The 26,768-nt window shown below is 56.8% G+C and overlaps 1 protein-coding gene across 3 annotated transcripts; it reads right to left on the reverse strand.

Annotated features, from left to right (window-relative positions):
• Positions 1-194: 194 nt before the first annotated feature.
• Positions 195-17,590, reverse strand: LOC113630230 (putative palmitoyltransferase ZDHHC11). Of its 3 annotated transcripts, XM_027125419.1 has the most exons (8): positions 14,094-17,590; positions 13,602-13,703; positions 12,478-12,602; positions 11,466-11,621; positions 9,080-9,192; positions 8,171-8,202; positions 5,137-5,227; positions 195-984 (listed from the first exon to the last, which is right to left on the reverse strand). In XM_027125419.1, the coding sequence occupies exons 1-8, from the start codon at positions 14,420-14,422 to the stop codon at positions 946-948; spliced, it is 987 nt and encodes a 328-aa protein (XP_026981220.1). In that variant the 5' UTR covers positions 14,423-17,590; the 3' UTR covers positions 195-945. The 3 variants fall into 3 exon arrangements, 2 of the variants coding, with proteins under 2 accessions (XP_026981220.1, XP_026981219.1); XR_003436860.1 differs by lacking the exons at positions 195-984; positions 5,137-5,227; positions 8,171-8,202 and having other exon boundaries at positions 9,101-9,192; positions 10,227-11,621; XM_027125418.1 differs by lacking the exons at positions 195-984; positions 5,137-5,227; positions 8,171-8,202; positions 9,080-9,192 and having other exon boundaries at positions 9,883-11,621.
• Positions 17,591-26,768: the final 9,178 nt, after the last annotated feature.

The raw sequence follows: 26,768 nt of genomic DNA on the forward strand, positions 1-26,768 counted from the left end.
TAAAAAATTTTGGATTAGGGTGGGTACTAATCCAATACCCGTGGTGGCCTTGTAGAAAGGGGACATTTGTGCACAGAGACAGGCACAGAGGGAAGATGATGTGAAGAGACACAGGGAGAAGATCACCACCTAAAGCCAAGGAGCCAGGCCTGGAACAGACCCCACCACCCTCAGATCCCAGCCCACCCTGCCAATACTTGATTTCAGACTTCCAGCCTCCAGAACGGCGAGACATGCTTCTAATTCTTAAGCCGCTTGTTCTGTGGTACTTTGCTGTGGCAGCCGTAGTAAGTGAAAACACCCACCATAACACTGCAAGTAAATTCCCCGTTTCTCCACCTTCTGTGAGAAGACGACTTTTCATGGCTGCATACAATTTCATCACGGAGACAGAGTGTACTCTTAAAGTGTGTTCTTACCCTGGGTGATGACCTGTATAATGGGCCATGTTCTGCTTTTGTGATTTTGAGGTGAAAATGTCATGTGCGTGTGTGCAGTGCTCCTGGGGCAGAGTGTCACCTACCTTAGCATCTAACTGACTCAACACCGACTCAACATGAGTCAGCCTGACTTTTGGGAGCTTAATTGAAACCTAATGTTAGGAGAGGCTGTCAAAAGGACATTCAGACTCAACGGAGCCCATGTGCTCCAGCTGGCACAGAAAATAAAGAGACTTGCCTTATTTTTGTGTATTAGTTCAGATGTTAGTTGTAAAGAAGGGCGAGAAGAATTATTGTAGTTTTTGCAAGTAAGATAAGTAAAAATGAGATGCGTGAATGGCTATAATTGTTAGTAATCTTAAGTGAAACAATTTTAGTTTACATTGTGTTACACATTATTTAAAAATATTCCATCACAGATGAGTTATTTTTCAAAGTAATTTGAGTTAAGAAGAGAATACAGCTATTTTTCAGATAGATACAACAAGTCTAGTAAGCATCTAACCTACCTCTGTACAGATGAACTCAGGCTGGCAACTGGTTGCTGTGAGAATAAATAAAAATCAATAAAATTGTGAAGGAAGAAATTGTCGATGTTGAGGTTACTTGTTCAGAAAATTCAAGTCTGTCAGAGTTGATTTCAAGCAATGGTGTCTCAGGGGCTTCTGAGGCCTGGGAAAGGATCTCATTGGTGGGATAGTATCTTTCCTCCCAACCCATGTTACATGTACAGAGGTGGCTTCATTTCTCCTAGTCAGGAATGGGACTGCTGGGTCAAATGATAAGAATATATTTAAGTTTTAAAGAAACTTCCAAACTACTTTCCAAAGTGGTGTCACTTTAAATTCCCATGTATTAAGACATCCAACTCCTCTACAGGTTCACCAACACTTGGTATTGTCAGCCTTTTTAATTTTAGCCACTCTGATGCATGTGTAGTGGGGTCTTATTTTAATTTTCATTCCCCTAATGCCTAACGATGTTGACCATCTTTTCATGTGCATATTTGCCACCCATATATCTTCTTTTGGGCGGTGTGTTCAAGTCTTTTGCCCATTTAAAAAACTGGGTCATTTTTCTTATAATTGAGTTTGGAAAATTCTTTATATATTCTGGATACAAGTATATGGTTTGGAAGTATTTATTCCAGTCTGTGGCTTAGATCTTTATTTTTGTAGTAGAGACTTCTGAAGGGCAAATATTTTAAATTTTGATGATGTCCAATTTTTCATATTTTTCTTTAATAGTGCTTTGGTGTCATATTAAAGAAAACTTTGCCTAACTCAAGATCACAAAGATTTTATTCTGTTTGCTTCCTAAAGTGTAGTTTAGCCCTGAAATTTAGGTCCAAGATTGATTTTCAGTTATTTTTTTGTATGCTGTGAAGTAGGACATTAAGTTCTTTTTTTTTTTTTTTTCCCTTGTGGTTATCCAACTGTTCCAGTATCATTTACTGAAAACACATTTCTCCCCATTGAATTGCCTTGGCACGTTTGCTTAAAATCCATTTACCATAAATGTAAAGGTTTTATTTCTGGAGTTTCTATTCTGTTTCATTGATCTCTATGTCTACCCTTATGCTGGCAACCATACAGTAGCTTTGTAGTGAAATTTGAAGTCAGATCGTCTAAATCCTCCAATTTGGTTCTTCTTTTTCTAAATGATTTTGGCCACTCTAAGTCCTCCGAATTTCCACATACAGCGTGCTATTTCCTTAAAGAAAAAATCTTGCTGGGAATTCAATGGGGATCATGTATGTTTGTAGATCAATTGGGGGGAAAGTTTCTATCATGACAATATTGAGTGTTCCAATCCATAAATATTGTAAATCTTTCCATTTATTTGGATTGTGTCTAATTTCTCTCAGCAATAGTTTGTAGCTTCACATATACAGATTTTTGTGCTTGTTTTGTTATTTTATTAGTTTTTGATTCTACCGTGAATGGAATAGTTTTCTTAAGACCTTTTTCAGAATTTTCACTGCTAGTACACGGAAATGGAATTCAGTTTTTAACACTGATTTTATAGCCTACCACCTTGCTAAGCTATCTTATTATTCCTACTAGCGTTTCTGCAGATTAGTTAACATCATGTTTCCGGCAAATAAACACCGTTTCATTTTCAAATCTATACGCCTTTAACTTATATTTCTTGTTTTACTGCACTGGCTGGAACTTCAGTAAGATGTCAAATAGAAGTTTGGAATGGACATTCTTGTCTTGGTCCCAATCTTAAGGGGAAAGCCTTCAGTATATTAAGTATGAATTAGTTGTAAGTTTCACCAGTGTTCTTTATCAGATTTAGGGTGTTTTCTCCCCTAGGTTGGCAAATTGTTTTATCATAACTGGATGTGTTACTAGCAAATGCTTTTTCTGATTGATTGATGTGCTTGTATGTTTATTGTATTTTATTTTACTAATATGTTTACTCCATTAATACGATTTCAGATGTTAAACCAACCTTGCATTCCTGGACTAAACCTCACTTAGTCACAGTTCTGTATGTGTGGCTGCGTTTGGTTTGCTAATATTTTGTTAATGATCTTTGCTCCTGTGTTCAGTGATGTTGGCTCATGATACTCTTTTTTATGATGCTCTGTTTTGATGACATTATGTACTAGCCTCACAGAAATGAGTTGGGAAGCATTTCTTCCTCCTCTATTTTCCGAAAGTCTGTGCATAATTGATTTGGGTTTTTTTCCCCCTTAAAATAACAGAATTCACCAATGAGGCCATTAGGGCCTAGGATTTTCTTTGTGGAGAATTTAAAATTACTAGCTCAGTGTCTTTTTTTTCTTTCTTTCTTTTTTCTTTTTTTTTAAATGTTGAGCCTTCTCTTAATTTATTTATTTTTATTTTTGGCTGTGTTGGGTCTTCGTTTCTGTGCAAGGGCTTTCTCTAGTTGTGGCAAGCGGGGGCCACTCTTCATCGCGGTGCGCGGGCCTCTCACTGTCGTGGCCTCTCTTGTTGCAGAGCACAGGCTCCAGATGCGCAGGCTCAGTAGTTGTGGCTCACGGGCCTAGTTGCTCCACGGCATGTGGGATCTTCCCGGACCAGGGCTTGAACCCATTTCCCCTGCATTGGCAGGCAGACTCTCAACCATTGCGCCACCAGGGAAGCCGCCTAGTTCAGTGTCTTTACTTGTTATATGACCATCTGAATGTTCCATTTCTTCTTGAATCGGTTTTGGTAATTTGTACCAACTAAGTAGAATGGTAAATCCCTTTCTTAAATAATAAAGCATATTTCAACCTTAGAACACTTACAATTAAGTATGGAAAAGTGTAAGAGACCCAAACTCATAATGTTATATTTTTGCATTAGAAAGTCACCTGTGCATTGGTAATTTGGTATTTCATGTTCTTAAATGCCAAAGATAATGTGTTCTCCAGTGCAGGAGAGAGAAAGGTTTCAAATCTCAGAGTCTTAGAAGATCTGCCTGCTCTTAGGAGTTGAGCTTGGCCTCGTTCTCTCCTGTTGGCCACCAAATGGATATAATAATGTGTCCAGGAGACTCTTAGTGAGATTTAACATAATGATCAATGACAAGTGTCCGTCAGAGTGGTGACCACATGGTCAGGACTGGCAGCAGGTGTCAAATGGGACTGTCACAGGCAAACTGGAACATAGGGTCACCCTGGCTTCAATGACAGCAAAGAAAAACCCACGGACGCCTGCTCCTGGCTTGCAGTGAAGTTCACCTTTGGTGGTTGAGTCTGGGGAGGTGGGCAGGATGACAGTTTCCACGAAACGTGCTTCCGAACTTCTACAGAAGTCGCTAGCGCAAGTGCAAGCAACGAAAAGGACTGATGACAACCTCACTGCTGCTAAAGGTGGGTGCTGACCCTCGTGCTATTTCTAAATTATTACAAGGATCCCCCTTCTCTGACGCCCTTCAGAGTTTGTGGTGAGATGAAGCTCCTCCACAGAGAAAATAAAGTCACCAGCAACCTTCAGAAACTGGCAGAGTAGCAATGCCTGCTCACAAGTAGCCCACCAGACACCCCCAGAGCATCCGACCTCTGGGAGGGCCTACAATGAGCCAGCCCTGCAGGCTCGATCCTGTGAAGTTATGGAAATGATACAGCACGCTCACACATCACACACACGCCACACGCATCACACACACACAACCCAAACACATCACACTCACACATCATACACATCACACACACATCACACTCACACACACACACACATCACACTCACACACACACATCACACTCACACATCACACACACACATCACACTCACACATCACACACATCACACTCACACATCACACACATCACACACACACATCATACACACACATAACACAAACATCACACACATCACACGTGCATCATACTCACACATCACACACACACATCATACACACACAACACACACATCACACTCACACATCACACACACACATCATACACACACACATCACACACATCACACATGCACTACACACACAGACTCACACACACACAATACGAGCCCCACAGTTAGTCTGTCCCCCACTTTCTCTTCTATTCCTCACCTACCTTTGTTCCCATGTGAGGGGCACCCCTGGGAACCACACCAATGCTTCAATTCATCAAACAAGCAATTCCAAATACTGCTCTGCCCTCATTCTTGGAGGGCCTTAGACCCACCTTCGGCTCTGACCCCCGTGGTGAGTCTCACGCTGGTGGCCGTGGGCTTACCGTTGATGACGACGTGTCCTCTGGCTTTACGGTGGCGGAGCACAGACTCAGGTGCATGGAAGTTGGCAGGAACTCTTTGGGCTTCTTGCTGCTAGGATGGGGCAGGGGGAGGGAAGACGGAGGTCAGCGAGGAGGGAGCTGGCTGGGGGCAGGAGCGCATGCGGGCGGGTAAGGCTGCAAAGCCTCACACCAGCGTCAATGCTGCCGTTTCCTCCTTAGAGCAGCAGCCCTGGGAGGCCGTGGGAACGCTCGATGTAAAACAGCCTGCAGGGGCGGTGCGTGTAAAGGAGCATGACTGCTTGCCGGTGGGATGCCAGGAAGGCGGGCTTCGCCCCACTGAGCCCCCCGGACAGCTACACTTGCCAGTTTGTGAGCAGCAGCGGTGCAGGAGCTCTTTACTAGCGCACAGTGACGCGCTTCCAGGCCACAACATTGCCACTCTGCGGTACTTTCCCGCAGAGGCTCCAGGGAACGAATAGGGAGGCTTGTCTTTGATGCCCAGGTAGGTCAGTGTCATCACACGGACCTCCACAAACTGAGGAACATGGAAGAGGGAAGTCGGGGAGGTTTGAAGCACGAGGAGGACTCGGCCCTCCGCTACCGACTTAGAGATGGAGCGTGAGGACGGGACGGGCTCTGTCAACATTCCAGACCCACCGTCTGCAGAGGACGCTGCCCCAGGAGCCCTGGCGGCTCCGTGTGAAATGCCAAGCAGAGCCCGATGCGCCTGCAGGCGTGTGACTGCAGGAACCGAGAGTTCACGCGTCGTCTTTGCCACTAAGTCTGTGGGGATTTGCTGTGTAGCAATGGGAACTGGCACAGGCCACGCCTCTAAAATCAGACAGGAAGTGTCTGCCTGTGTGTGGTCCTGCCCCCACTTGTATGTTCATCCTAGCTGGGCAATTTCTATCGCTATAATCCATTCTATTTACTGTTCCACGGCAGGCAAACAGTCCAGAAGAGAAGAAGCACTCCCAGTAAACTGGTCTGGTAACTGCTACTAGAGACACACTTTACAAAGTCCCACAGTGTTTTCCACCAAAACACGCCTGTGAGACACTTCAGTGTCTTGTGATTTAAACATATTTCCGGGTTTCTAGGACCTACTCCAGCAAACTTTCCCCCAAATCGGGCTGTGTCTACTCGTCAACTGTTAGGTTGACTCCCAGGTCACCCCAGGAACATTTCTGCAGCAAAAAAAGGTCATTGGTGTTTTATTGCCCATTGGGTCTGGAGGGCTTGTAAACTTGTATTTTGTTGTATCACACTTCTCGCACAATCAACCCTTTCAATAAAGGGATGCAGAAGTAAAGATTAGATTGAAAATAAAGAATAGTATTCCAAAAATGAGGAAGACGGTACATTCCAAAGATGGCATGATTTACATTCATAAAAATCATCATTTCTTCTGTTAACAATGTTCACAATATATGGAGTTTTTAAAAAAGACTTCTAAAGAGTTCTACAATATGATTATAATTTTAGAAAAAAACCCATCATGGGCTTCCCTGGTGGCGCAGTGGTTGAGAGTCCACCTGCCGATGCAGGGGACACGGGTTCGTGCCCCGGTCCGGGAAGCTCCCACGTGCCGCGGAGCGGCTGGGCCCGTGAGCCATGGCCGCTGAGCCTGCGCGTCCGGAGCCTGTGCTCCGCAACGGGAGAGGCCACAACAGTGAGAGGTCCGCGAACCCATCATTAAAAAAAAAAAAAAAAAAAAAACCCGTCATGTATATAATGCACACAAAAAATATTTAAAAGGAAGAACCTAAAAGATGCTAATCAAATGCCAACAGTGGCGCTTGGCGGAGGGGGCAAGAAGGGATGTTCGTATTTACACTGGGAAGTTTTGCAGTTTCCAAATTTTCTATAATGAATATGCATTGATAAGGCAATCTGAAAAAAAACTAGGCTTTTGTCTTGTTTAGGTTTGGTTTTAGAGTTAAGCTTACCATGCTGATTCCAGTTAGGTTTCTACCATTCTTGCCAGAAAGCAATAAAAGAAAAAATATTCTTAGATTTTATTTAAAGGACCATAGACACTTGAAAGTGAAATTCAAAATGACTTAGATTTTCACAATACTAGTGCCAATCAGGTTTCTAATAAATTCAGAAGAAAAAAAATAGTGGGCTATTTGCAAAGGAATGTTCTTCACACTAAACTATGATGCCCTGATTATTAAACTAAGAAAAATCTGCAGCAATTCTCAGCTTTGGGGGAATTGACTAATGGTGCACTTCTCCTTTTCTGAGTCTCTCTGCCAGTTGAGCTGCGGCAAGGGAGACGTGAAGCCCTCCAGGACCCCGGGGCCAGTCTTCCCTGCCAGGGACACTGGAGCTTCCCCTGCAGGTTTCCGGGAAGAAGGAGCCTACTAGGGTGTGCCCGGCACTACCAGCCCACCTCCCCACCCGCAGACTGGCTTCCTGGTTTGTTCCCCACACAGACGCTGAGCTGTGAGGGTGGGGAGGCAGCCTTTGTCCCACCCACGTAAAGTGCACACCTAACGTAACTCCAGTTCAAACTCCAGGTTTCTTGGAACTGCACAAATGATCTTCAAGTTTATATGGGAAAATAAATACAGGAAAGAATTGTCAAAATAATGAAAAACAAAAATCTTAAGAGAGGCATTCACCTACTAGATATCAAAAGGCAGCTAAATGAAGTCCTATCGTTAAAACAGCACAGTGTCCTGAGTACACTCAGCAGAGGGACAGACTGGTGTCCAGAAGCAGACAAGCCCAGAGTCTGCAGAAGCTTGGGGTATCAGGAAAACGGCCTTTCGATTTGATGAGGAAAAGTGGACCATTTCATTAATGAGGTGGCAACCAACAGCTATGCTGTAATAAAGTACCTTGGCTATTTCAGTAAATACAAAAATAAATAGAAGATGGTTTCAAACCCAAGTGTAAAGAAAGCCAGTAAAAACCACGAAAATATTAGGAAAGCATATGGAGGACGTTCCTTGGGCTAAGAAAGACATTTTAAAGCAAGCCCTTAAGAGGAGAATACAGCTGCTCTAGGCAGACGACGACTTACCCCTGCGCAGGTGATCTCAGGTAGTTATCCAGCTGTTGCGGGACATAGAGGAAAGTCATAAAATGAAAGCAAGTTGTTGACACTTTCAGTCGATTTGGAGCAGTGGTACCTCAGAGTCTCCTGGGTCCTGGGAAGGGACCTCACAGGAGGGGAGGGGGGCACCCTTCCCCGCACCCTTACACATGTGTGCGCGTTTCCACTTCTCTTTGGCAAGAGACAGGGAGTGGGGTGACTGGGTCACTGAGACGTATGTATTTCACTTTTTAAGAAAATGCCAAACCTCTTCACAAAGTGCTGTAGTTTCACATCCCCACCAGCAGTGTGTGAGCTCGCCACCTACAGCCTCGCCGACACCTGCGGCTGGGCTCTCTGATTACGGCCACTCTAATGGACACGTGTGATGTCTCACTGTGGTTTTGTGTTTCCTTAACGATGAATTATGTGGACTCTCTTTCATCTGCCACCCATAGATCCCCTTTGGTGCAGTGTGTTCAAATCTTTTGCCCATTTAAAAATCTGGGTCGATTTTCTTATAATTGAGTTTTGAAAGTTCTATACATTTTCTGGGTACATGTATATGATTTGCAAATAATTATTTGTGTCTGTGGCTTATATTTTCATTTTCTTAATGGTGTCCTTTGAAGAGTGAATGTTGACTTTGATGAGCAGCAGCTGCAGAAACGGGCGGCCTGAAAGGAGTCGCCTCACTTGTGGAGAGTGAGTTCGGAAATGATACAACACACACACGCACACTACATGCCAAACTCACTCACATGCACATACAGCCCCCCACACATGCCAGCACAGAAGCGAAGGACTGTGGCTAAGTGGTCCTAGCTGCAAGGTGACCTTGGGTCTTGCCCCAGCCCTGCATCAACCTGGATGGTGAAGCAGAGGGACGTCCAGTACCTGTAACAACCCTTTTCTTGGTGGGGTCACATCTCTCTTCACTGCCGGGGGCTTCGAGCGCTGCAGTTTGTTGTTTTGCATTATGTACTCAAATGTGCTCAACTTCTTGGCCCCTAGAAAGGAGGAAGGAGGCAAGGGGCAGAGTCACCCTCCATCAGCTGCAGAGTGGCCCGCCCTCCGTGGTCCAGGGCGTTGGGGGCTGGTTCCCAGGCCACTCCAAGCCCGGCTGGCCTTGGGCCGCGGCCAGCAGTGGCCCACCAGCCCTGTCCCGGGCAGGGGAGCCATGGCCCTGCGTCCCTCACAGGCCCGTAAAGCCAAGGTGGACGGGGGAGTGCTGAGCCCAGCTCCGTTTTAATTAAGGTGAGACACCAGCTCTCACACGTGGCGGAAGGACCCCAGGTTGTTAGAAGAAACTCTCAAACATGTTTGTCAATAGAAAAGCACTATTAACGAAAGCATGCTCTGTGCCCGCTTCACTCGTGTGTTTTCGCGGAGGGGCCAAACGTTCCCTGAAAACTAACAAACGGGAGAACAGAGGGTTGACCATCATTTCTGAAAAGCGAAAAGGGCCACCCACAGAGGCCTATTTGCCGCTCGAGGAGCAGACGGAGGGCCGCCTGCCCCTTACAAGGCCCCACAAGGCCCCACAAGGGCCCACTAGGGCCCACGAGGCCCCACGAGGCCCCACAAGGGCCCACGAGGCCTCACGAGGCCCCCGCAAGGGCCCACGAGGTGCCATGAGGGCCCACGAGGCCCCACGAGGCCCCACGAGGGCCCACGAGGCCCCACGAGGCCCGCTCGGCTGCTGCCCCGCGGGGGCCCGAGGCTCAGGACGCCTTCCCCGCCCCCTCCCTGGGGGCTCCTACGAGGGCTTCTGCTTCGTTTGCCTTATCTTTCTTGATTAACTGCACACGTTCCCTCAGAGCCGGTGTCACGCTTTGAGGATGTAAACTTGACCCTGTTTGTATTCTCATGAAAATATTCATTCTTCTGTGTGGGTTTGCACAACCACCACCAAATCCAGACTGTGAGATGCCCTGCATGCCTCCGGCGCCCTCCCTCTTCTGACTGCACTTGGCGTGAGGTGTGGTGATCGGACCGCAGTGATGAAGCGGAGGAGGGGACACGGACGCAGAGCCCCACGCACCCCGCGGCCTGGGAGCGGCGGCCGGAGCCCAGCGCACTGGGGAAGGTCCACCTGTGTCCACCGCCTTGCAGTGCCCACCCGCCGGCTCGGGCAGCCGGAGGATCCTCTTCCTCAGCACCTTCCACGGCGCTTTCTCTCCCACTTGCGGCGCCCGGCTCTCCCTTGAGCCTCCAGCCTGAGGGTTTCACTCGATCGCATGCTGAGCGCTCGCCACTGCGCTGAGCCTGGACTGAATGCTGACTCGCCACTGCGCTGAGTCTGACCCCGCAGAAACTGAGAGGTCGCAAGAGTGTTAAGTAGATACGTTCTGGGGTACTTTTACTGTAACTAACAATAGCTAAATCCCAACGTTTTCCTGGAAATCCATTCTTGGAGGTTCAAAGACCCTAAAATAAACCCACTCGGTCCTGAGTCCAGCATGTCTCCCCCTGTACAGGCCTCCTGTGTGTCCTCATCCTCGGTGACGGTGGCATCACTAGCCCCTGGACACTCCTGTCCTTACATGTCTAGCCGGCCACCAAGTCCTGTGGGCTTGACTTCTCCAGGCCCCTCCTCACTCCTGCGGACTCACCGCATCCCCAACAGCTGCAGAAGCGCACAGAGCAGCGCTTGGGCGCGCTCCGCCTGGACAGACGCAGCGGCCCCCGACACGCACCCCGGCTCCGAGCCCAGGGCCCTGCGGGCCCCGCCGTGCACGCAGGAGCTGGGGGAGCCCTCTGGGGCTTGCCCCTCGCCTTCCCTTCGGGGCCGCAGAGGCTGGTGATGCTTGTGACTTCCAAACAAAGGCTTCACAGGGTGCAGGACAGGCCTCCTCCCCTCATTTCAAAGGCAGATGGAGCCTGCCCCGGGCAGCTGCCGTGTGGACACGAGAAAACCACCGGTTCTCCCTCAAGCGAGTTTGGTGAGTGGAGACCCCATCGCCGAGTTCGATGCTCTTCATCGTTAGGATTTCTGGTTTTTGCTTTTCTAAATCTCCCTGTTCTTTCCCACAGTGTCCTGTTCCTGCCTCATAGATTCTATTCCTTTCTATCTCTGAACACCTTAACTGACCACTTTTTGAACCTCCTTTATCTTTTCTGCAGGCCTTGGAATAGGACTCAGCCCTCTGCCCCTCGTGGGGTGTTTCTTCTCTTCCTGTCCCTTGTCCTTTGTGCTCTGAGCTTGTTTCTGGCGGAGGCTGCCTGCCCGGGGACCCACGTGAACACAGGGCAGAGGCTGGCCAACACGGGGGGAACGCACTCAAGTAGAGGTGTAAAAGGAGCAGGTGACCGAGCAGCAGCAGGCTGACGAGCTCAAGCAGCAGCGTCAGCGCCCCGATGCCCAGGAAGACCGGCGTGCTCGTCCTCACGGGGAAAAGCGGAAGGAGCAGGAGCCACGTGTTCTGGTCGGAGATACCTGTGGAGAGGGGGAGAGGCACACGCGTCCAGCTCCTGCGGACAAGGTAGCACCTCTCATCAGGTGAGTACCTGGTGACAGAGCTTGGCAGTGGGGGAGGGAACACTAGCCTGAGGGAGTGACTCCCTGCCCAGGTGAGCCCCTCCCTGCCCAGGTGAGCCCTTCCCTGCCCAGGTGAGCCCCTCCCCCGCCCAGGTGAGCACCTCCCCTGCCCAGGTGAGCCCCTCCCCTGCCCAGGTGAGCCCCTCCCCCGCCCAGGTGAGCCCCTCCCCCGCCCAGGTGAGCACCTCCCCCACCCAGGTGAGCCCCTCCCTGCCCAGGTGAGCACCTCTCCCGCCCAGGTGAGCCCCTCCCTGCCCAGGTGAGCCCCTCCCTGCCCAGGTGAGCCCTTCCTCCTTGCCCAGGTGAGCTCTGCCTGAGCTAAGTACCCTTGCAGGCCCTCCTGACTGCGGTGGGTATCACGACCCACTTTATGGATCTGAAAGGTAAGGCTGGGAGAGGGTAACTAGGTGCCCAGGTCACAGAGCCTGACCCCAGCGTCCACTGCGCTGCCCCGCTGGGCCCTCCCCACTCTAACTAGAGCTGGAAGGTCAGAGCCACCACCTGGGGCATTTCCAGGATACAGTCCTCTGTGACCCAAGGGGACCTGACACCACAGCCATGCAGCTTCCAACAATTAAGTGAAGAAAAACAGCGAAGGGTCGTGTGCCGGCCAGTGAAGACCGAATTCCAGCTCAAGGGTCTTCACCCCACAACTCAGCCTGGACAGGTGCTCGACCCCGGGCTGCCCTACGTGGCCCCCCAAAGGGAAGGTGGCGGGAGGGGAGGCCCGGCCCGGGCGCAGGGCAGCGCATACTCCTGTAGTGTGGGTCGGTGCGCAGCCCGGCGGGGTTGATGAAGTACTGGGTGAAGATGTACAGCAGCGTGGCGACCATGCACAGCAGTCCGGCCGCAGCTGAGGCCACGGAGGCGAAGAAGTACCTGTGGGAGGAGAGCCTGCTCGGGCGGCTGCACAGCCCGGGCCCGGGAGCCAGGCGGCACGCGTGCCGGGGCCCAGGGCAGCGTGCGCGACCCGGGGTCGCCCCTGCTGAGGCTGTGCCCCAGCCACCGTCCCGCGGCCCTTCCCCCTCTGACTCCCGGCCTTTGGGCTGCTCTCTCCTGCTCTCGGGGTGACCGCACAGACCCACGGCTCCACAACACGCACCTGAGATCTCACTCGGTCCTACAGGAGGCCTGAGGAGGGCCCTAACCCTAACGCTAAGCACCCCAGCTCGCAAGAGGGAGACGGAGGCTCAGACACAGGGTGCGACTGGTCCAAGCCGGCCCCTCCCGGGCCCCCTGGTTCAGACCCGGCTCCCTCCCAGCCACCACCAAGGGCATGGCGGCCGGGGTACTGATGCCAGCGCCGAGGGGCGGGGCCACACTGCCTTCGAAAGGCACACCCGTCAGGGCCGCGTGCTTCGGTTTTAGACCCAAATCACTGCTGCGCTCTGCGCACAAAAGACACGGAGAACGGTCTTCCCGTCAGAACAAATAAAGCCTGGGTGGCAATTCCTGGAATACGGTTCCACTAAAACGCCTTCCTTTAGCCTTTCCGCTGTTATACCTTTAACATTTTCAGTGTTAAACAGTGTCTGTAGTTCACCTGAAGTCCCCTTACGCCTGCCCTGAGATCCTCCCCCAACGCCCCGGATAACCCCGCACAGGCCCCCCCACCCCCCGTCCTGCCGACCCTGCCCGGTGGACATGGGGAGGCGCCCGCCAGGAGAGCCTCTCAGCCAGCTCTGCGCGCTCGGAGCCGCCGTCGGGACCTCCGGCCCCCCCTGTGCTCTGCACGGCAGGGCCACACCTCTCACCCATCCCCATGGCAGGTGGACCTTGAGGTGCTCGGCCAGTTAGGAGGCCCCTTAAGGGGGCACGTCCCGGAGGAGGGGGGAGCGCCGCCCCAGGCCCGACATCCCGGGTGGGGAGAACCCTCACCAGTAATTCCTGCTCCCCACGCAGTTGTTAAGCCACTTGCAGTGATGGTCGAAGCCTGAGACACACTTGTTGCAGGTGCTACAATGCTTGGCTTTCACAGTCCTGGAAGGAAGGTTGGGAGGGGCAGCCTGTCAGAGCCCCTGTCTGCCTACAGGGCCAAGTCCACGCGGTGGGTGCCTGCCCGGGCGGGCACGGCGGCCACAAGGCGCCAGGGCCTGAGGCCCGGAGGCTGAGTCAGATCCCTCCTGGCCACCTACTGACACCCCTGGGGCCCTGAGCAGCCCCGGGCTGTGATCTGGTCGGGGGCAGAGGCCTGTGTGAGACCCAAGGCTACAGCGCTCCTGCCCCGGCCTGGCGGGGGGCTGTGTGTCGGGGCCCCTGCTTCTCTGCAAAAGGGGCGCCGCCCGTCGGCTGCTGGGGACCAGGTGCGCCTGAGCCCAGCCCACCCCCGCGGAACGGCGCGGGGGGCCCCTCACACGGCCGGGCACTCACACGGCGACCTCGCACAGGTAACAATACTGCCTCTGGATGACATGTGCGTGTTTGGACCGGTCGAAGGTCGGCACCGTCCGTGAGTAGTTCTTCTTGAGGCGGACGTTGGCGTCGGCCGGATCGATGGAAAGAACAATCAGGTGGACCAAGAGGTGGAAGAGGCAAATCCCGCCGGTCACCTGGGGTGAGTCAAGGGACAGCTCGGCCTGCGCGGCACGCGTGAGGGGCCTCTGCTCCGGGCGGCCAGGTGTCCAGGCCCCAGGCAGCCACGGGAGCCTGTGCCTGGCCGGGAACGGGAGCGGCCCCTCTGGCACCGGCGTGCCCAGCATAACCCACCCGAGTCCTTTGTCCTTGAGGGACAGAGCAGGGCCCGCTGGAGGCCGTGGCCCCGCAACCCCAGCAGAGCTTCACTGGGACGGCGGGAGAGGCCTGTGTGCGTCTGCGGGCACCAAGCCTGGGGCCGAAGCCGGGTGGTGGAGCTCCTTGGGGCAGGGAGGCCACACTGAGCACGTGCGCCACCAGGAGAAGGAGGGAGGGCTCCAATACCCCCAGGGAGCCTTTGTGGTGAGTGGGCCGGGGCCGTCTGTCTGTCTGTCTCTGTCTCGTTCTCTCCCCCAGCCAGGAACCCCCAGGCCCACGCCCTCCAGGGCTCGCAGGGTAAAATCAGTTCCTCACATCCCACCCTCTCCACCTCCTCTTCAGGGACTGACACACTGTCCCCATGGAAACCAAACAGAGGGGAGGAAGTGTCGGCCTGGCCTCCCCATCAGCCCTGCCCTGCTTCCCAGAAAGGTTCTGAGCCGGGAGGGTTCGGGTTCACAGGTCCAGCTCCTGCGAGGGCGGCCTGGGCGTGGTGGGGAGATGCCTCTCTCCGCCCACCCACAGGGTCTCGTGGCAAGGCCACATGTGCACAGGGTCTACGGTGCCTGTACGGAGGCCCACCGGCAGTGCAGACTCTGAGCAAGGAGGCCCCTCTTCTGGGGTCCTTCCCAGGCTGCACCGCCGTCGGGGTCCACGGCCTGCTGGCCCTGCCTGTAATGCTCAGCCTCAGTGGAGCCGCCCTGGGGCTCTGCGGCGTGTGCTCACAGGCGCGCTCCTGCCTGGACCAAGCACCCCCGCTGCACGGCGAGCCTCGGTGGGGGGCTGGTCTGGCCAAAGCTGCTTGGTCTCCCTTGTCCTCCAGCCTCCAGTGCACACCCAGGGCCCTGGGTGCCAGGCGTGGGGCAACAGAGGCCCGGCCCAGCCGGGGGCGCAGAGACCACAGTGAGGGCGAGAGCGCCGAGGACCAGCCAGGCCGGGGGACCTACACAGGGAACGGGACTGACCGGATCCCTCAGTGCCACACAGGGACGCCCTTCCTGTGGCCTGGACCTCCCTGCCCCTGCCGTCCAGCAGACTGAGCCACGCTCCTGTGCAGGGTGTGGGGGCAGTGGGCAGGTGGTCAGCGGCCAGCCTGCACGGTCCCGTCTGGAGATGCCAGCATGGTCCGGGCTCGCTGGTGCCCCTACGCCCGCTTCCCGAGGCCTGAGGCACAGCTGACGCAGCACTGTGTGTGTGGCTGCTGAGGCGACGGGAGCGTGTCCTGAGCGCAGGACACAGGCGGGGGCACGGCCCGGGACAGGAGATGTGGCAGGAAGTCGCACTGCGGCCCAGGTGCGGCCCTGCTCTGCGGAGCTAGAGTAGGACTGTCCCCATCAGACGCCGGGGGGCGGGGGCCAGGAGGGCAGCTGGGAGGCTGGAGCCCAGTGTGGCCCATGGGTTCTGTCTGCACGTCCACACTCGGCTCCACACGAGACCGCCGCCAGGGAGAGCGGGGGGACGGCAGCCCACGCTCAGACCCTCAGCCTCAGTGTGGAGGTGCCCGGGGGCCCAACCCAAGCCTGACAGGCAGCCCTGCGGAGCCCCTAAACCTGCAGGTGCCCGGGGGATCCCGAGACCCAGACGCGGTGGGCCAAGCTGCCACGGCCCCTCAGACGTCACGCGTCTGCCACAGGTACACGCGTGGGCCCACCTGCCTGCCCGCGTCTGGTTTGCCAGAGACGACCCGGCCATTCCCGCTGTCGTTCACACGCTCAGTGGCCGTCACTGAGCCCCCAGAAGAGAAGGTGCTGCAGGCGGGGTGGCGCGCCCTCAGGCTGCCAGCTTTCACTTGCGATGTAATTTTATCTCAGGAGCGTCTTAGGTTCAAGTAAATAATAAAAAGAACCCGGTCTGCCTTCTCACTTCCCCTGCAAAGCAGGGCCCCGAGCTGTTCTGAGGACGCAGCGGTCCCCTAGCAACTATCTTTGTTCAGTAAACAAACAGCACCGGGCGCCAGCCCAGGATGCCCGCCCTGTCACACGGCTGCCTCGCCGGTCCTGCAGCGGGAGGGCGGGGCCCCCGCGGAGCTGCCCCACCGCTGCCTGGGTCCCAGAGGAGCCCCACCCCGCCCAGTGCTTTCCGCACGCCGAGGGCGGCCAGGATCCTGCGCGGTGACCCCCACGCTGCTCCTGCAGCCTTGCTGACGCTTCCCTGTCTCCACCGGGCCCACGGAATGCCACACGGCTTCCTGAAATCGCGCGGCCCTGACCCGGGACCCTGCCCTCCCTGCTCCTGGGTCCCTGCAGGCGCCGAGTGACGCTGGCGCCCCCTAGTGGCCAGAGCACGGCGCCCAAGTGCTGCTGCCGTGGCCTGAGGAACATCGCTGGGGCAGTGGCGGGTCTGGGGGGGCAGGAAACTGGACCAGAAAACATGTCCTGAAGGTCGTCTGAGCTCTGAACAGACCGGGACGCCATCCTGCATCCACCGCTTGGGACAGGCAGGAGGGGGCCACACAGACTCGGTGCTGAGCACCCAGAGGCAAGGGGCCCGCCAGGGGGCCAGGACTCTGGGAAGAAATGGCGTCCACGTGGGACGGGGTGCACTCGACCCCGGGGCTCCTTGCTGTGCGCAAAGCAGCTAAGCGCTCACAGTGGCTACTGGGCAAAGCACCCGGGGACACTCAAAAAGCCTCCAAGGGCCAAGACTCAGCTAAGCTTTGGGTCAAAAGAGAACGAAGACACAGCATCACAGCCAGCACGTAAGCAAAGACCCACAGGTGAGGCTGAACTGTGTCCCCGAAAGATGGTGAAGTCCTAACCCCAGGAGCTGTGGCTGATTTTACTTGAAGGTGGGGTCTTTGCAGATGATCAAGTTAAGATGAGGTCCTCAGGGTGGGTCCTGATCTCACAGGACTGGTGTCCTCAGAAGAGGAGAAGATCAAGCCTCAGACACGCACAGCGGGACGACCCTGTGAGGACGCGGAGGTGGCGGCATCTAACGCCAAGGGATGCCTGAGGCCCCCAGAGCTGGGACAGGCCCTGGGAACTTCAGAGGCAGCACGGCCCTGCCCAACCAGCTTGGACCTCTGGCCTCATCTTTGTGCCTCTGTGCCTGTGTGTGTGACAGAGCGGGTGCCCATGTGTGTGGCTGGTTTGTGACTTGTGCAGTGTTTGTATATTTGTGTGTGCGTATCTGTGTGTTTGTAGGCCTGTGTGTGCTTGCACCTACGGGGAAACTTATAGCTTCAGATACGACGAAAAGAAAAAAGGTCTAAAATCAATGGCCTAAGTTTCCACCTCAAGAAGGTAGAAAAAACAGAACTTCCCTGGTGGTCCAGCGGGTAAGACTGCGTTTGATCCCTGGTCGGAGAGCTAGATCCCGCGTGCCGCAACTGAGAGTTCACTTGTTGCAACTGAAAGATCCCACGTGCCACAATGAAGATCCCACGTGCCACAATGAAGATCCCACGTGCCACAATGAAGATCCCACGTGCCACAGCAAAGACCTGGCACAGCCAAAATAAATAAATAAATAGATAAAAATCAACCTTAAATGAAAAAAAGAAGGTAGAAAAGAGGAAATTAAAGCCACAATACATTGAAAATAAATAGTAAAAATAAAAGTCCAAAAGCTGACTCTTTGAATAATCGATAAAAGCGATAAACCCTAGGAAGACTGATGCCACTGCTGAGCGGTATCACGACAGATCCTACAGATAACAGGAAATAGTGCGAATAATTTTATTCCAAGAAATTTGACGAGTTAGACAAAATACTAAAATTTCTTGAAAAACATGACTTGCCAAAACAGAAGATGAAACAAACAGAAAAGCTGAAGAGCTCTTTTCCTATTAAGGAAATTGATCATTGCAAACATTATCACAAAGAAATCCACCTCTATGACCTCGAGGGGCAAAAAACGGGCCTCATCTGAGTGAGAGGCACTCCAGGCAGATGCCCTGGTTTTTCTGACTGACTGAGGCTCCGGGGGGCCTTTGGGGCTCAGGGGGGGCCCCACCTCTGCAAAATGACAAGTGTCAACCTTGGTAACTCCCCATGGGATTTTTTAGGTGAGATAAGAAGAACGGTGGTGTGGGGACAAAAGCGTTCGTCAGATGCAAGGTGGGGCGTCCAGTGACATTTCACGGCGTCTGGGAGTTTTAAAGACACTCGGTGTACGCGTGTGAGGTATGAAACAACACTGGCAAAATCTTAACTGTTGCAGCTGAGTACCTGGTAGCTGGGGTCCGTCACACTGTTCTCTCCACTTCTTCAAAACTGAAAGACGCCATGATAAGGGGTTGGGAGGCCCCGCGAGACAGAGGGCCCACTCTTAGAAGCTGGTTCCAACACCCACTTCGCAGCAGCCCAGCCTGTCCGCTGGCTGTAACGTGTGGCGACCCTCAGTGTGAGGGCCGGGACTCCTGGCGGAGTCCCGCGCCACCCTGACGCACACCCTGACGCACACCCGGACGCACACCCCAGTACTCAGAGCAGACGCCTCTCGCCCAGAACACAGCCACCCCAGGTTATCACAGACGTCAATGCCTCGGCTCCACATACCTGACACTCGCGGGGGCACGCGAGCTCTTCAAGTCCTTGTTAAAACCCATCATTCCTCTTGGACAACACAGACTGACCGCTTAGCCATGGTTGGGAAAGTGCGTGGCCCGTCTGCGGCTCCCCCACTCCTGGGGTCTCTGTCCACCCGGGACCCTCCCACCCCTGCTGCCGGCTGGGCACCCTCTCCCTGCCCCAGCACTGGTGGGCACTTGTAGCCCAGACCCCGAGCCAGCGGCTGCCTGGAGGACAGCTGTGGGGTTTCCAGCACTGTGACAGTGGGAGCCGGGGCAGAGGAGAGGTCTGACCGCCTCCAAGGGCGGCCCGGAGCCAGGCCTGCTGGAGGCCCCTCTGGGAGCCCCGCCCCCCCTTAGATGACAGCAATGCCCCCAGTCAAAGGATACACTGTAGGCAATGTATCTCCACTCGTGTGGCAGGAGGGGAATGAAGATGCCAAAGGTGGTGAAGACCTGAATGAGGAACACGATCCAGGCCACGATCTGCAAGCAGTGGACGGGCTGCGACCAGCCGCTCACCCTGGACCGCCGGGGGGGCACAGTCTTTGTGCTCCTCCTGGACGCGGTTCCTGGCAGGAGGAGCCTCGAGATCCTGGCCCAGAACGCCATCTGCAAGACAGGACGGGGCATGGCAGGCCATGGGCTCCTGCCCTCGTGGCCCGGGGACTCTGGGGGCGGGACCCACGGCCCAGCATCGCCCGGGGCCCCGGTGACATCACAGCTGCGGAAAACAGCTCTTGGGGGTGTGTGGCCCCCTGGATGAGGAACGAAGGGCACCCCCCTGCCCCCCACCATGACCGCAGAGCGGGCAGCTACCAGCCCCTCATGGCCTGGGGGCCACTTGCAGCAATGAGTCCGGGGGCTGGTTTACAGATGCACACGCCTCATCAGAAGACTCATGGGATATGGGGGACCCAGTGAGGAAAAGGTCCTCATCCCCGGGGAAACCGAGAGGGGAGCAGGAAAAGCCAGCTTTAGCTGGTGGGATCATGTGACACTTTCATCCACCAGAAATCCTGCAGGTTTCCCCTGTGGCAGGAGAGGCCACACTTCCAGAGTCCTGTGTTTTTCCTTCCACAGGGACAGGCCCTCCAGGGGTGGGAGGGAACCGTGGCCCTTCCGGCCAGTCAGGTGGGCAGGGCCACTGGGAAAGGGAGGGACGTGGCCAGGGTGGCTGTCGGGTGTTTGGGGGTGCTGGAGGGGGGAAGGGTGTTAACAGCCGTTACAGGTGGAACTTGGAGGTCAGAAGGCCCCGTGCACAGCCTTCACTGTCCTCAGAAAGCAGCACACAGAATATACGGCTGATATCAATGTGTCACTGTGGGAAGAGACAGAAATGTTGAAAAATATCCTGAGACTGTTTTTTTCTGTGAGCTGTGACTTCCTCTTGGGGACTGTCCTAAGAGCAGGTTTCAGCTGCTGGCCGCAGCTTTTGGTCATCTGCTCTGGCCCTCTGGATGTGACGCCACGTGGACATCGGGACGCAGCAGCCCTGAGTTTGCGTGGGTTTCACGAGCATCTGATAGCACATTTGTACAACAAGACCAAGGCACCAGGGGTTCAGAACCCAGAAAGGCAGGCTTGGTATTGAAACATGATTCCCAGATGAAAGCATTCAGATGGAAGGGCCAACTAACAGAAAAGATGTTGCCAAAAATCAAACTCCAGTCACGTGGAAGGTCACATCAAGGGATTACTGCACATCTTGAAACAGAGGCGTAGAGACGTGTGGAAGGGATAATTGTGAGAGCAAATTTAAGTGACACAGACACAATGTCTGTCTGTCAGCGTTTCCAGAAGAGGAAAAGGAAGAGGGTGTAAGAGAAGAAACAAAGAAAAAAAGTGAAGCAATGTCCGTACTGCAAGGAGATTTAAGACTTTAGCCCTAAATTATACTCCAAGAACCAGACAGTGGAAAAAAGAATACATCTACAGTGGTGGAAGTGAGAACTTTGAGGACACAGAGTCCTACAGGTGTCCCGGAAGAAGAAACAATGAGATTATCTATGACACGATGTAACTGGCATTTATCAAGTTCAAGTGCTGAGTCTTCTGTCCTGAGATGGACCAGCCAGCCTGTCACTGACGGTGGCACAGGGCAAGCCCCCGGGAGGCGTCGAGACTCGAGCGCACCCACTCACCTTCTCCCAGAGATCTTCTGAGAAGATTTACTCCATCAGATCTGAGAGTCACCCTGACACCCCGGGCACCTCAAGTTCAGAATGCAGGGCCGAGCAGGTGGGTCTTCAGTGAAAGCCGGGGCCCACGGCGCTGGCCGCGCCGACACCCGCCAGCCCGTCAGCAGGCCCGCCATGTGGTGGTGCGAGGTGACACCCGGGACCCCCGACCCTGACCCAGGGCCTCCTGCACGCAGACCTGGCAACCGTGGCCGAAGTCCTTCCTCGCCAGGCCCCGCGCTGGGACGTCGGGATCAGCTGGGTTGTTCTGACCAAGAGGACCTGGGGGAGGAGAGAGCAGATGGGGTGGAGGGGCCGCGGCCCGCGCTCGTCCCGCGCCTCTCCTCGTGAGCCACGCCCTGTGGCCGAGGGGACACGCGGGGTGACGAGAGCCACGCAGGGCCGCAAGCGCTCGTCATCCGGGGAACGTTCACGCGGGGCCGAGCCCTCTGCCCCGAGATGGGACTGTCCCCACCTTCCTGTCCGGCTCCACCTCCCACCGCGGCCGTGGCTCGTCCTGCCGGCTCCTCTCCACTCAGCACCCCGCCAGGCGCCAGGTCCCCCGCCATGGCCACCGCTGCACGGCGGAACTGGAACCCCTCAGGCCCAGCGACCGGCGCGGCCACAGGCTCTCCTGCCCTGCCCGTCCTGAGACACGGCTCCACGCTGCTGCTGCACGCGGACACACATCACACGCCACACACACACACACACACACACACACATGCACACAACACACGCCACACGCAATCACACGCCACACACACACACGTGCACGCACGCACACCACACACACGGCACACCACACACACATGCACACCACACACACATGCACACCACACACCACACATGCACACCACACACATACACGCACACCACACACCACACACATACACGCACACGCACGCACACCACACACACACCTACACACACGTGCACGCACGCACACACCACACACACATGCACACCACACACACACACACACACACACACCCATGCACACACACCACACGCCACACACAGACATACAGACACAGCACACACAGCACTCACCACAGCTGCACACCCTCAGGTTTCTGGACTCGCTCCTCACTGCTCGGTGTTTCCCAGGCTATTTCCTGGGCCGGGGCCCTGGGGCCATCTTCTGCCCCTGCCCACCCTGGTAACAGCCGCCTTCTCCCTCCGTGCCCTGTCCTGGCGCCACCTCCCCTGGGTCATTCTGGCTTCACTACAGGGCAGACCGCTGGTGTTGGGCTCAGGAAATTAGCCCTGTTTGGGGCATGATGGTGCCTGGGTCCACTTTTTGCCCCATGTTCGTTCCTGCATCTTGTTTTCCATCTTCCCTGGGGCTCCAGTCTGTGTTTGGTGCTGGGATGACCCGTAAGGTCATTGTCACCTCCAGGCCCCCGACACGACCATGGCCAAGATTCACAGGCCGTGGTCGCCATGGAAGCAGGGGGGTCCCAGGTCTCCTGACTCACCTGCCCGCAGTGCAGAGCCCCTCCCACCCCGTCTCCAGTCTGTTCCCACCCCATCCACACTGTCCCCACCCTGTCCCCACCCCGTCCCCACTCTCCCCAGAACAGGGCATCGGGCTGGCTGCACGCTGCGTCCTGAGCCAACCACGACCTCTGTGAGCACGTTTTCTGACCGTCCCTCAGCACAGATCCTGGCAGCTTCTGGACCCGTGTCTCACCCGCGTCCCACGTGGTCCTGGACTCCCTGCAGACGGAGGGGCAGAGCAGACGGAGGGGCGAAGCACCCGCCTTCCCCGCAGTCGGACGCGCAGCCACAACACACTCTCCTCACTCCTCTCACGATTCGCAGGTCCTGGATGAGCGGGAACGCGAGGTGCCTCTCGCTCAGCCCAAGCCCACGTGAGGCGAGCCGGGTCTCCCGGCAACACTAAATGGACTCCCAAGCCGTGTCACAAAGCCGGGGCCCCGCCCCCGGTACGCATCACCAGCTCTAGGGGAGGGGCAGGGCGGTGCAGGGGCAGGCCCAAGAGACCCTCAGGAGGGACCCTCACCACCCGTGCCTGAGCTGGAGAACTTCAGCCCTCGGTGAAAAGGCGGTGGGCTCGTGCCCCCGACCCGCTGCTTCAGCAACTCACGCCAGGGGAGGCCAGGGCGTCCATTACAACCTCGTCCTCACACTTGACCCAGGAGCCGAGACTCCAGACCCTGTCCAGGGTGTGGGCGCCTCTGTCTGGGCTGCGCTCCCCCAGCCTGACTCCCCGGGTGCCCCCTTGAAGGCCACGGAAGGGCCACAGCAGGGGCAAGTAGGGGAGCACAGGGCATGTGGACACAGTGCCGAGTGGGCAGCTCGCGCCACAAGGACGGCCAGCCCACTGGCTCAGGGCCTCTCCTCCCCCACCGCCTCTCGCCACATCGTCTCGATTCCTAAGCTCCAGAAAGTCCTGGTTCCTGAGTGTGGTGTCCGAGGACTCCTATCTGAAGGCCCCGAGTGTGGCCAATCACCAATCGCGATCCTTCCTCGGTGGGGACAGGGAGGGTGGACAGGGACATGTCCCCTCTCCGTCCACAGAGGCAGCCTCTCGCAGGCTCCAGCCGCCCGCGCCCCACGCACCTTCCTGGGGAGCCCTACTGCCGGGGCCTGCGGGGACGGCTGGGTCTGGTGCAGATGGACAGAGGCACGAGTGGAGGAGCCGGCAGGTTACGAGGTCCCCTGGGTGGGGCTGGGGGCTGGTTAGGAGAGGGGGGCTCCTCCGCGGGTCAGGGACCCTCTGCTGGGCCGGCAGCAGAGGTCGAGGCTGACTCTGCTGTTGGTCAGCCCTGTGCCCCAGCCTGACCGGCCCCTCCCCGCTCACCTGGTGTCCATTCCCTCAAACTGCAGTGCTGCCTTTGGCCTGACAGCACTGTCCTGGGAGCAAAGCACCACCGGGATGAGGATGCCCATGCTGGAAATCCCAGCTGACCACAGCCGGCAGGGGCGTGGGGGGCCACGGGCCTCCCGGGATCGCCCACCTGGGGCCCCGGGGAATGAGGGCCCCTGCGCGCGGTGCACGCCGTGAGCGGGCCCGGGCTGGCACCTCCACCCAGAACGCACTTCCCAGGGAGGCAGGCACGCAGGACGGGACCAGGCGGCCCCAGGGCAAACCATCAGGCCGCCCGAGCAGGGTGTGACCACGAGAATCCAGCCCGGCTGCGGCGCCGTCCGAGCCGTGAGCTCTGGTGACTGAAGGCACAGCTCAGCCCCGCAGACAGCGTGGCGCTTACTCCGTGCGCTCCCCTCCCAAGGTCCGGGCCCTGGGAGCCCCGCGGCAGCCACAGCTCCTGCCTGCAGCAGGCATCGCCCAGGCTGCTGGTCAGCGAGTCCTCACGGCTCTTCAGAGTGCTTTCTGGTTAAGAGAAACGTCCCCACAGCCTCCTGCACAGGACACGCTTCTCCAGAAACACACGTGAGGCCGGTGACCAGTGCAAGGGAGCCCACACCCTCGGGGTTTGGGGGGCTCATGCCCTCAACACCAAGTGCCTCCCAAGTCCAGCCGGCCCCAGGGCATCGCCCGTGACTCTGAACGAGGCCACCTGGGACTCCCCCTCCGTGCTCACCTCCCAGGGCACCCCAAGTCTGCAGTCGTGAGGGCCTCACGACTGGCCCAGGGCCCGGTGAACTCAGCTGCTCACACTTTGGAGAAATGACCCTCCTTCAGGGGCATCGCTGCTCCACGGAACAGCTGTAAAAGCTACCACCTCGGCTCGCTCACCACGCGGACACGCACAGCCGCGGTCCTCGGCCGGGCCAGCCAGGCCTCTCCACACCTAAACCCACCTCGGCCCGCCCCTGTCCCCAGACTGCTGCGTCGGCCCCTCCCTGACCCAGACCCCCCACCTGGTCTTCACGGAGGGACGGATCAACAGGCCTGGAGTTCGGGGCGCTCACGCCTCTCGGGATAAGTAGCGCTCTGTAAGCCTGCCTGTGCGCACCCGGGACAGGAAAGCGGCCCTCACTGGGAGGGTCTCCAGCCCAGGTGGGGGCCCAGGTGGGCACGGAGGGGGAGTGGCCACACCGGAGATGGCGGCGGGCGGAGCGCGGGGCAGGCGCGGGCGCTAGCACAGTGCCCACCGGCGCACACATGCGCCCCTCACAGGCCTTGTTCTGAGGGAAGCTTCCAGTAGAAAAGCGCCGTAGACAACGGACGCTGGCCATGCTGCACCGCTGCCCAGGCAGCCTCCCGGAAGCAGCCTTTTGTTTTCTCTCTCCGGGGAGTCAACAGTCCCCCATGAGGCCTGCAGCCAGCATCTGGCCAGGGTTGCCCTGAGGGCCGCCCACCCCCGCCCCAGCCAGCTGGGCAGTTACTCTGACCAGGAGCGCCTGCGGGTCTCGGCTGGGATCCCGCCGGCTTCCTTAGGCAGAGGGCCTGGCACGGAGGCCACAGGCCCCCCGGCTTCACGGCCGCGACACCCCCGGGAGTGGCCTGAGCCCCGGCAGGGTCTGGGGTGAGGGCAGGTCACCTGCAGGGCCCCACTAACACCTACTACAATGTGGATGAGCCTTGACAGCTGTGCTGAGAACAGCCAGGCCCAAGAGGCCGCAGAGTGCACGACTCCACCTGCGCACCACGCCCAGGGCAGGGACGTCCGCGGAGACCGAAAGCAGACTGGTTTCCAAGGGCGGGAGGAGGGGGGCCTGGGGGTGGCGGCCAATCGGTACAGGCTTCCTTTCGGGGTGATGGAATGCTCCGGAATTTGAGAGATGGTGGTTTACGAAAACATGGGGGCCTCGGTCGGAGGGCCCTCCTTCCCAGCGGGCGTGCAGCTCCAAGCGGCAAGGCAGGCTCCCCTGTACTCCGTGGGCTCCAGACTCCGTCCGGCGAGTGCGGGTCCCTGGGACACCCTGCCGCGCGCACCAAGGCACGGGTCCGGCCTCCTGTGTTCACAGCTGACACGGCCATTGTGGTGGAGACCACGCCCTCAGGGGAGTCTGGGCTCCAGGGACTCATACTGTGTCTCGGCGGCCTTGCCCTCGTGTGCTATATACCCCGTGTCACACTGGCGTCTACTGGAGAACTCCGGCTGCGGGCCAGGGAGAGGCCACGCCCGCGGGGCTGCACCGTGGGGACCCCGCCTGGGATGCGCAGGGGTCCCGGCCTCCTGAGCCCTGCTGGGGGCAGAGCCCACCGCCATCCCAAGGGTGGAAATCCAGATCCTGCCCCTCCCGGCCTCCCCACAGCTGGGGCGGTGGCTGAGGTGGGGGCTGGGGGGGCCTGCAGGGCAGTGGAGGGCCAGCCACAGGGTTCGGGCCCGGCTCTGCGGCCGGGCTGCAGCCCCGCGTAGGTAGGGAGGACGGCTGCCCTCCAGCCCGCCCCGGGCGTCTGCTCCGTACCAGCCCTGCTGATAAACTCATCTGCTCACAGCAGCCACAGCTGCTCCTGACGCTTCGCCTGTGAGATGCCTTGTCTCCCCTTTCCCCGGTGCTCACGGGGATCCTCGTCTGTCCAGACAGCGAGGCAGCCAGCCCTGCTCCCTGGCCTCTCGGCCACACGCCTCTCCCAGGACTGACCCTGCCCCGGGAGGTAACGGAGGCTCCGGCTTTATGTTTCACGGCGAGGGAACAGAATGGGAAACTGTGCGGGGATAGGCGTGACCCCGGACGTCATTG

This window comes from Aethalodelphis obliquidens, unplaced genomic scaffold (genome assembly GCF_003676395.1).
Source record: "Aethalodelphis obliquidens isolate GAN/ISIS:26980383/991018 unplaced genomic scaffold, ASM367639v1 scaffold29, whole genome shotgun sequence".
Classification (NCBI taxonomy): domain Eukaryota; kingdom Metazoa; phylum Chordata; class Mammalia; order Artiodactyla; family Delphinidae; genus Aethalodelphis; species Aethalodelphis obliquidens.

Bases quoted from the DNA above. Each gene is read 5' to 3' on its own strand.
- LOC113630230 (XM_027125418.1), bottom strand. From the start codon at position 14,422: ATGCTGGGCACGCCGGTGCCAGAGGGGCCGCTCCCGTTCCCGGCCAGG. The intron at 12,603-13,601 runs GTGAGGGTTCTC...CTCCTCCCACAG, and splicing joins GTGGGGAGCAGGAATTACTG to GTACTTCTTCGCCTCCGTGG. The intron at 11,622-12,477 runs GTATGCGCTGCC...CCCTCTCCACAG, and splicing joins CACCGACCCACACTACAGGA to GTATCTCCGACCAGAACACG.